The sequence below is a fragment of the Kogia breviceps genome, chromosome 10 (genome assembly GCF_026419965.1).
Source record: "Kogia breviceps isolate mKogBre1 chromosome 10, mKogBre1 haplotype 1, whole genome shotgun sequence".
NCBI lineage: Eukaryota > Metazoa > Chordata > Mammalia > Artiodactyla > Physeteridae > Kogia > Kogia breviceps.
This window is the reverse complement of record NC_081319.1, coordinates 48,653,749-48,664,416: the sequence shown is the minus strand read 5'-3', so window position 1 is coordinate 48,664,416 and position 10,668 is coordinate 48,653,749. Positions and strand designations below refer to the sequence as shown.

The 10,668-nt window shown below is 50.1% G+C and overlaps 1 protein-coding gene across 1 annotated transcript in view; it reads left to right on the top strand.

Moving 5' to 3' along the window:
* DLEC1 (DLEC1 cilia and flagella associated protein) overlaps window positions 1-10,668 on the top strand; it is a 113,744-nt gene that overhangs the window by 7,124 nt on the left and 95,952 nt on the right. Inside the window, exons 4-5 of the mRNA XM_059077244.2 lie at window positions 7,939-8,460; window positions 9,486-9,636. Coding sequence (XP_058933227.1) covers window positions 8,077-8,460; window positions 9,486-9,636 — 535 coding nt within the window. The 5' untranslated portion in view covers window positions 7,939-8,076. The remainder of the gene's footprint in view (window positions 1-7,938; window positions 8,461-9,485; window positions 9,637-10,668) is intronic.

Sequence of the window (10,668 nt, the reverse complement as noted above, 5' to 3'; positions counted from 1 at the left end):
GCTGTAAAACTTAGAGCAGGTAGGTGCAGAGAGCTCTCTTTTGAGCCCCTCACACCCCAGACTCCTAGCGATCTCCAGGGTTCCTTCTTTGGGTGGCCTCCTAAGGGGCTGTCTGGACAAGGGGTCCCTACATTGACCCCCCCACACACACAATCCTCCCACCATCAATTCTTGCAATCCTGACACCCTTTTTATAGGCACCCAGAGACCCCCAGAGGAAGTCCTGGGGGATCCTGGAAGGATCCCACTGTCCAACTTTTGGGAAGGGCCCTTGGGAGAGCCCCCAGAAGACCTCCCAGGATGCGGGGTGCTGAGCCCACCAGTGACTCTTGCAGGCCTCCTGGGCTGATAAAGCCAACATGAGAATCTGGCAGAACCAGTTGGACCCCAACCCCTCCCTCTCCCAGCACAAGTAGGCCTAGGTGGCCTTGAATACCTCTTGAAGGGATGTAACCAGCTAGAGGGCAAGTCTTCCCATGCTGACAGTTGAGCCTGGGTCACGACTTTGGAGAGGCTCCCTCCCTCTGTATGTCTCCCCTACGCAGAGGGGGGCTGCCCTCTATCTGGCACTCTCCCCAGATGGCCTGCCCTCCAGCAGGAGCAGCCCTTGCCCCTGGCAGGCCTGTCCAAACCCTCCTTGCCTTCCCTTCTGCTCAAGGAGGAACAAGTCCACACAAGGCATCCGTTTGGAGCCCCCACCTGGGGACAGGGAGGATGAAGGGTCCTTTCTCTGTCCTCACTCTCTCAGGCCGGAATGCCAGCCTCCAGGACTGCCCTCTGGGGGCCTCCTCTGGCCTTGGGCCTAGTCCTGGGACCTCTGACATCCCGGGGGCCTGCAGGCCCCTCTACTCAGCAAGTTAAGCCTCCTCAAGTCCTGCTCCTCTTCCCAGGCAGAGACACAATGAAACTCTGACACCAGCAATTGACTCGGCTTCATCGTAAGCATCATTCCTGTTTATTCCCATCACCTTCCAGCTCTGAGCCCCAAGCTGGAAACCAGGGCATTATCTGATGCCCCTGGTGGGGGCTACAGCCTGGCTCTTCCTTTGCACACACCAAACCTGTCTCACGCAGGCCCTCTTCTGGCCTCTGGCCCACGCAGAGGAGCTGAGGCCTTCTGAGCCTGGGGTTGCTGGGCGGGATGGGCACGGCTGACTCAGAATTGGCACATGCATCCAGGTTCTGCCAGAAAAGATGGCTGGGCCACACCCTGCTCAGAGAAACCAGGCTGCTGCTCTGACCTGTGGGTCAGCTGCTCCCCAGGACTCTCCTCTCCTCCCGCCTGCCGCTTCCTCCCTCTCACAGGCTGGGAGATCATCTGCTTAATTACTTCTGCTGTGTGTAAGCCTGTGTGGTGTGTGCGACTGCGCCTGTGTGTTGAGGGGCTGGGAGGGCCTAGCAAAGGCTTTGCACTGAACTGCAGTTGCTGAATTCTGCTTCCTCTGTCCTTAAACAGCCAGGGCCCTCTGTGGGCCCATCCCTGGCCAGATGCCTAGATGACCCTCCTTAAACCCAGCTCTCAGTAAGTTACCTCTGCAGGCTTCCCTGAGATCCTGGTGACTCACCGGGCTTTCAGCAGGCACACAGGGGCCATGCGTGCCCAGAGACGAGTTGTCTAATGGTGGTGGTGGGGGGTTCAGGCGTCTCCCCACCCCCAGCTGACCATCCTGTCTCCAATGAGTGTGTGAAGGGAGGTGCGGGGAGGGTGTTCCTGCGATGACTGGAGACAGGTGAGACCTAGGGCTGGTGCCAACCTTCAGTCACTTCCCTTCACCCCTCCACCCCTACCCTCTCTAGAGGCCTGGGGAGAGGGGGAGGATCAACCCAAGAATGCCAACTTTCCAGCTGTGCTTCAGAGCCAGCCCTGCCCAATCCCTCCGCCAGAAAAGCAAACCTAGATGAGCTTGGGTCAGTGAGCTGTAGCTTCAGGAGAGGGAGCCGAGCGAGGGAGAGGGGAACGAGAGAGGCCAGAGAGGAAATGGGGCCCAAGGCCTGCTGGGCCTTCTAAGGGCTTCCACATTCACTCTGGGGGGAAGTGGGGAGCACTTGAAAGGCTTCAGGTCAAGGAGGGACATGATCTGACTCATGGTTTGTTTTTTTATTCTTAATTTATTTTTATTAAAAAAATTTTTTATTGGAGTAGAGTTGATTTACACTGTTGTGTCAGTTTCAGGCGTACAGCACAGTGACTCAGTTATACATATACATCTATCCACTCTTTTTTAGATTCTTTTCCCATATAGGTCATTACAGAGTATTGAGTAGAGTTCCCTGTGCTATACAGTAGGTCCTTATTAGTTATCTAGTTTATATATAGTCGTGTGTATATGTCAATCCATATCTCCCAACTTATCCCTCTCCCCGCCTTTCCCCCGGGTAACCATCAGTTTGTTTTTTACATCTGTGATTCTATTTCTGGTTTGTAAATAAGTCCATTTGTACCATTTTTTTAGATTTCTTTTTTGATTATTTTTATTTTTTTTTGGTCGTGCCGCATGGCTTGTGGGATCTTAGTTCCCCCCCGCCTCCCCCCGCAACACCAGGGATCGATTGGGCCCCCTGCAGTGGAAGCGCAGAATTCCTAATCACTGGACCACCAGGAAATTCCCTGCTCTTGTTTTAAAAGAATCACTCTGGTTGCTGGAAGTGGGGGATATCATGGAGGGACAGGGCTGAAGCAGGGAGTCCAAGGAAGGGGCTTTTGTAATAATTCAGGTGAGAGAGGACGGTGGGTCAGACCCTGGTGGTGGGAGTGGAGGTCATGAGAAGTGGGAGGATTCTGGATACATTTTGACAGGAGAGCCAACAGGATTGACCAGAGGGGGCTGTGAAAGAAAGAGAAGAGTCAGAGGTGACCCTAGGTTTTTGGCCTGGACCACTGGAAGCAGGGGTTCCCAGAAGCAGAAACGGGGAAGGCTAAGGAAGAGCAGGAGCTCTGTTGTGGACACATTATGTTTGAGGTGCCTTCAGACAGCTAAGGTGAGATGTCAAGTATTGATACAGGATGGATATACAAGTCTGGAGTTTTAAAGGGAGATGTGGGCTCAGACTAAAATTTGGGATATGGTTCAAAGCATGTTGAAAATGTCCTTAAGCCCTCACACAATGCTAGTGGGAGTCTACTCTGGGATAATCGTTCTGGGAGGTAATTTGGCAATATCTCAAATATTAAAATGTACATATGCTTTGGCCAAGCAGTTTTAATTCTATATCATCTATGTATTTTGTACAGAAACATTATACAAGTTGAAGTTCACTAGCAGGGACCTGGTTAAATAACCTATGGTATTTCCATTACACTGGGTTCTCTTGAATCTGTTAAACAAAAACAAAAACAAAACAAAACAAAACAAAACAAAATCAGTCCTCTTTGAGTTGCTATTAAAAAAAAGCAAATTATAGGATAATATATATAATGCATACTATAATACCACTGGCGCTTTTTAAAAATTAAAAAAACTTTGTAGATATTTGTATTTGTACAGGCAGAAACAGTAGCTAGAAGGATATAGAAATAATCCAAGGAAAGAGATTGAGAGGAAGATACTTTTTAATTTTTATGTATTATTTGAATTTTTTACCATAATGATGTATAACTTTTGAAATTTAAAAGTAAAAAAAAAACTTTCTATTGAAGTATAGTTGATTTACAGTGTTATGTTAATTTCTGCTGTACAGCAGATTGATTCAGTTATATGAATATATACATTCTTTTGTGTATTCTTTTCCATTATGGTTTATCACAGGATATTGAATATAGTTCTCTATGCTATATAGTAGGACCTTGTTGTTTACCCATTCTTTTTTAAAAAATATTTATTTATTATTATTTTTTTATTTGGTTGCACCAGGTCTTAGTTGCGGCAGGCGGGCTCCTTATTTGCGGCTCTCGGGCTCCTTCATTGTGGCATGTGAACTCTCAGTTGCAGCATGCATGTGGGATCCAGTTCCCTGACCAGGGATCAAACCCGGGCCCCCTGCATTGGGAGCGCAGAGTCTTAATCACTGCGCCACCAGGGAAGTCCCTGTTTATCCATTCTATACATAATAGTTTGCATCTGCTAACCCCGCCCAACTCCCACTCCATCCCTCTCCTACCCCCACCCTTGGCAACCACAGGTCTGTTCTCTCTGTCTGTGAGTCTGTTTCTGTTTCGTAGATAAGTTCATTTGTGTCATATTTTAGACTCCATATATAAGTGATATCATATGGTATTTGTCTTTCTCTTTCTGACTTTAAAAGTAAAAAACTTTAAAAGGCCAAAAATGAGTGTGGGAACCCAGAGATAAACAAAACACAAATTCTGGTCGGCAGAACAGGTTATAAAATGAAGACGGCAGCTCAGGAAGTTCCCTTTATGCTGACAAAGTCCTCATAGGTGAGGGGACTGGCGCCCTTTGTTACTGGTGCCCGGTTGGAACCATTCATTTATTCAGTTAGTCACAGAGCAAACAGAAAGTGGTTGCTGGGCCCAGCGGAATCAGGGATGAAACCAGCTTATCAGGCAGAGAGACACCAGGAGAAGAGGGAGACGATGGTGGAGGTAGGGAAACACAGAGGAAAGCGAGGAGCGAGGGAGGGGAGTGTGTCATTAAGAGGGAACGGGCAGGGGCTTCCCTGGTGGTGCAGTGGTTGAGAGTCCGCCTGCCAATGCAGGGGACACGGGTTCGAGCCCCGGTCCGGGAGGATCCCACATGCCGCGGAGCGGCTGGGCCCGTGAGCCATGGCCACTGAGCCTGTGCGTCCAGAGCCTGTGCTCTGCAACGGGAGAGGCCACAACAGTGAGAGGCCCGCGTACTGAAAAAAAAAAAAAAAAAAGAGGGAACGGGCAGCAGCAGATACTGATGAAAAGTCAAGGAAAATGAGCACAGGGGAGGAACTGGAGCTTTGCTGAAGACCTTGGCCTGGACAGAGCCAGGGGAGCGGAAGCCAGAAGGTGGGAGGGTCACAGAAAAAGGGGAGGCCCCTCCCAGGCTGGGCCAGACTCTCTGTGTCCTTCTCTGAGGCTGTTTGGAGGCAGGATGCAGAGGCCAAAGGTGATGGTGAGAATCCATTGTCCTGTCGTTCCCTCGGGTAGGGAAGCGGGCCAGGGAGCCTGCACAGGACCACCTGGTTTGGGCAGGCCCTGTCCTAACTCTAGAGCAATGGAGGCCCTCAGACTGTTTTTTTTTTTATTTTTTATTTTTGGCAGTACGTGGGCCTCTCACTGCCTTGGCCTCTCCCGTTGCGGAGCACAGGCTCCGGACGCGCAGGCTCAGCGGCCATGGCTCACGGGCCCAGCCGCTCCGCGGCATGTGGGATCTTCCTGGACCAGGGCACGAACCCACATCCCCTGCATCGGCAGGCGGACTCCCAACCACTGCACCACCAGGGAAGCCCCAGACTGTTTTACTAGCTCCTTCCTGGCCCGTGTTGGTGGTGGGGTGGGTGGGCTCACATGCACGTGAGCAATTGGACAAACCAGCCCACTTGCCCAAGCTCCCTCCGCCTCCACCCCCACTCACGCTACCCATTAGTGCACATGCTGGTCAGCAATGCGAGGAAGCCCTTAAAGAAGTGGCCTGCACAGGTCCTGTCAATGGGCTCACAATGTCTGGGCAGGCACGGGGCATGTCACATTGAACTTGTGGCCTCCTCACTCTGGAGAGGGTGTAGCTTGAGGAGAGTCAGAGCAGGATCCTCTCAAGTACACAATCCAGAACAGGGGCCCTGGCTTCCCAGCCCTGAGGATGGAAGAGATACCCGAAAGTAGAGATGAGGGAGCCAGGCCCAACCACGAGAAGCGGAAGTGGCCCAGGTCTGCAGGCAAGCATCCTGGGCCTCATCGCAGGAAGTGGGTTTCAGGCTGTAGGGCACACAGACTCACCCCAGCAGTAAAAAGAGGGTCGTTGTACCACCTGTGAGCAGAAGCCACGATCTGGCAAGGATGGCAGTCACTGTGATATCAAGCTGCTGCCTTGGACAAGTGCAGGCCTCTCCCCATCTCAGTGGATGATCTCATCACCCACCTGATCCCGCACACAGGATATGTGGCAGTCATTCTTGGCCCCTTTTCTCTCTCACTCCCATTATCCATCAGCGAGTCTTGTCAATTCTACATTTTAGCTCCGTCTCCAATCAGTTCCTCTCACTTGAATCCCAGTGCCCTTTACCTCTTTCCTACCCCCTGCGGGAGTTTCCCAGTTGAGCTCCCTGATGCCTCCCCGCAGTCTGCTGTCTCACAGCAACAAGAGTGATCTCAGTAGAACATAGAGCTGACCACCACACACCCAGCTTCAGACCCTTGATGACCCTCCTACTGTCCTCAGAATAAAGTTTAAATTCCTTAATGTTGCCTACAAACCCTTTTTTTTTTTTTTTTTACGGTACGTGGGCCTCTCACTGTTGTGGCCTCTCCCGTTGCGGAGCACAGGCTCCAGATGCGCAGGCTCAGCGGCCATGGCTCACGGGCCCAGCCGCTCCGCGGCATGTGGGATCTTCCCAGACCGGGGCACGAACCCGTGTCCCCTGCATCAGCAGGCAGACTCTCAACCACTGTGCCACCAGGGAAGCCCCAAAACCCATTTCTGATCTGGCCCTTGCCTAGCAGTTTCCTCCACTCCCTGAGTTCTACCCCTGAATTTCTTTCATTTCCTCCCATTTGCAGTGCTCTTTCCCAGCTTTAGCACAATGGGTCCCTCTGCATGGAGTGCCCTTTTTCTTTCTCCCCTGGCTGACTTCCCCTCTCATTCTTTTTTTTTCACTTGAAAAATGGAAGTATAATTCATATACAGTAAAATTCACCCTTTATGGTGTACAGTTCTGTAAGTTTCGACAAATCCATACAGTTTTGTGACCACCACCACAATCAAGACGTAGAACAGTTCCATCACCCCAAGAAATTCCCTCATGCTCCTTTGGAGCCAACACTAGCTCCCATCACCAGCTCCTGATAACCACTGATCTGTTTTCTGGTGTGCATTTTCTATAAATGGATATCCTTTAAACGGAATCATTCATTATGTATATGTAGCCCTTTGAGAATGGTTTCTTTTATCCAGCATAATGCATTTGACATTCATCTATGCTGTCGTGTGTATCACTAGTCTGTTTCATCTTTATTGCTGAGAGTATGCTGTATATAGATGTACCACAATTTATCTTTTTATCAGTAGAAAGGACATTTGGGTTTTTTCCAGTTTTTGGAGATTATGAATAAAGCTGCTCATACAGGGTTTGTAGGCACAAACTTTTCTCATTTTACTTGGAATAACACCTAGTTGTGGGACTGATGTATGTGTTACTTTTAAGAAACTGCCAAACTGTTTTTCAAAGCTGCTATACTGGTTTATATTCCTGTTGCAATACATGAGAAGTTGCCCTACATCCTCACCCGCACTCACGTGGTTTGTTCACCTGTTTGTTCGTTCATTCAACTTCTTGACATTCAACTAAGTGTGTAGTGGTATTGCACTGTAGTTTTAATTTCCACTTCCTTGATGGCTAATGACGGTGAGTCTATTCATTCTTCTAAATCTCTGCTTGGTCTTCACTTCTGACAAAACCCCACTGTACTCGCTTTCTCTGTAGACTGGTTAAGTTCCTGTCCTTTGTGGTTCCATGACAACAGTTTCTCCACCTTGACCGTAGCCCACTAAACTGCAATTGTTTTCCTGTTCTCGCCTTGCTCAACACTCTGGTCACACAGACACACACACAGACACACACATACACGGTTATGAGCTCCGCGAGGGCGGAAGCTGCATCTTCCTTTGGTATCTCCAGCTCCTAGCACGGACCTGAAACAGAATTTTTATACAATAAATATTAAATGAACGAATTAATAAATGCTGAACAAATTAGAGAATGGGCAGATGAAAGTAAATAGGAAGAAGCTTTTGCAATGAGACGGGCCTGGCTGTGCCAATTAACTCTTTCTCTATCGCTCCGCACACTAAGGTCCTCTCAGTAAAGGCAACACTGCCGTGCGATCTTTTACGAGGATGACGACTGGACCACACCCTTTAACAGACGCAAAGCGGAAGAGGCGGGCCGGAAGTGGATGTGCGGCAGGGAGTTAGCGGCGTCTCAGTTGCCATGGATACTGGAAGGGGAGAGCGGCAGTCCGCTGAGTCTGGGTCCTACGCCTTCGCTGGGGCGACGTGGACGCCAACGCCGCGTCCGACCCTGATCCGCAGCCCCAGCCAGTCCTCCCTCGCCTACTCCGAGTCTTTCTACCACGGTTTTGGTGGTCGGCCCCGCCGCGTCTCGCCGCTCACGCTCCGGCCGCTCCTCGAGCCGCACCTGCTGCGCCTGCGCCCCACCTCGCTGCGCACCCAAGACATCTCTTACTTGCTCACCGGCGTCTTTCGCAACTTGTATACCGCCGAGGTGGTTGGCGAGGAGGTGAGTGCGAGTTTGATCAAGGCCCGCGGCAGCGAGGATGCTCGGCACGAGGAGTTCGTGGACCAGCTGCAGCAGGTAACACGGCCCCGGCGTCCCGCGCGCTTCTCCGCTTGCTCACCCGAGGCGCGGCGGCGTCACCGCGTCTGCGGCCGTGCGGGCGACCCAGGGCGCGACTCAGCCACTCGACGAGAGTCAGCCCCTGTTGGGTGCCAGGCACTGGGGATGCAACTGGAAAACAGCAGACCAAGTCCGTGCCGCCGTATATCCGACATTCTAGTGGGAGGACACTCTACACACGCGCTTAGGCGAATACACACATTCTACACACATAACGGCATGTATCTCTAGCACCTATCTTTATTTCCCTACACGCATACACACATTATATATTACATATATAAATGAAACGACAAGGGCAGAAGGCCGAATAGTTGTTCCCCGGAGATGATAAAGTCACGTCTGCTTTGGGGTGCCTGCCCTTGTGTCACAAACCACAATCTTAATCGAGGCATTCATGTCCAGATTTTAGGAAGCATGCCCGGGCTCTACCAGCAACTCTGCTTCCTTATCTGTATAAGGAGGAAAGCAGCTGACTTGAGTCCTCTCTGCTGAGGCTGACTGCTAAGCAGGCCATGCTGCCCACAGCTCCCTTCAAGGAGTCTCAGCTGTGTGCTTTCAAGCAGCTGAGATCAACTCTGAAGGGGCTGACAGCTGGAGGCTCTCAGCTCACTATGCTCCCTGCAGCCAGGTAGCAAGTCTTTCCTTGAAAGGGGTCTGGGTGACACAACCCTTTGTCTGCCACATGTGGTGTGTAAACTCATATTTGGTATTTCAGAGGTTAGATGGCAGCTCTCTTTACTGTGAAGCCAGTAGTCAGGAGACGGGGTTTCAGACTTGGTTCTGTAATTGACTTTACTATGAAAGCTTTAAGCCATTTCCTTCTGTGGGTCTCAGAGTTCAGATCTGTCTGGTTAGACCAGATGGTCTCTGCAGTTCTGTGACTGTTCTGTGCTTCATGGGAAGCCCTGATGCTGGGGTGGGATTCAATAAAGCTGTGTGATCTGACCATATTTCTGTGCATCTGATCACCCACCTGCCAGATTCGGGAGCTCTATAAGCAGCGGCTGGATGAAGCTGAAATGTTGGAGAGACATATCATTCAGGCCCGTGCACGGGCCCTCGCGGAGAAAGAGCGGGCCATGCACCAGGCCGAAGTACAGGTCCTTGAGCCGTTCATCAAGATGCCTCCAGGTGTGTATGATGAGCTCCTCTATGCCCTTCACCCTGACTCCCCAGTTGTTAATGTATTACTGTGTTTGCTTCATTACCTCTCTAGTCTTTTTCTGAACATCTGGAGAGTGAGTTGCAGATACATTGTTTCATTACCACAGAACACTCCAGTGTGCATGTCTCCAAAACAGGGACACTCGCCTACATAACCAGCACACAACCCCCTAAGTCAGGAAATCAGCAATGATGCAGCGTTAACCTCCACTTCACAGATGGCATGCAGGTTTCACCTGCTGTCCCACAGTGTCCCTTTCTCCTCTTTGGTCTAGGATCCTGTCTAGGAAGTCATGTTACATGTCATTGTCATGTCTCATTTTCAGAATTTTCATTTGGCACAGTTCTTTGAACTTTTCCTGTCTTTCATGTTCTTGACCGTTGGGTTTTTCCCCAATTTTTAAAAATTATGGTAAACTACACATAACATAAAATTTACCCTCTTAACCATTTTTAAGCATACAGTTTAGTGGTATTAAATACGTTCATAATCTTGTACAAACATCATCACCATCCATCTCCATAACTCTTTTCATCTTGTAAAACTGAAACTCTATGCCCATGAAACAATAACTTCCCATTCCCTGCCTTACCCCAGCCTCTGGCGACCACCATTCTACTTTCTGTCTCTGTAATTTTTTTTTTAAAGTTACCATTCTGACCATTTATTTAATTTAATTAATTAATTAATTTACTTTGCCTGTGTTGGGTCTTCGTTGCTGCATGCAGGCTTTCTCTAGTTGCGGCAAGCGGGGGCTACTCATTGCTGTGCTCGGGCTTCTCATTGTGGTGGCTTTCTCGTTATAGAGCATGGGCCCTAGGTGTGCGGGCTTCAGTAGTTGTGGCGCACAGGCTTCAGTAGTTGGTGGCTCACCAGCTCTAGAGCGCAGGCTCAGTAGTTGTAGTGCACGGGCTTAGTTGCTCCGCGGCATGTGGGATCTTCCCGCATCAGGGCTCGAACCCGTGTCCCCTGCAATGGCAGGCGGATTCTTAACCACT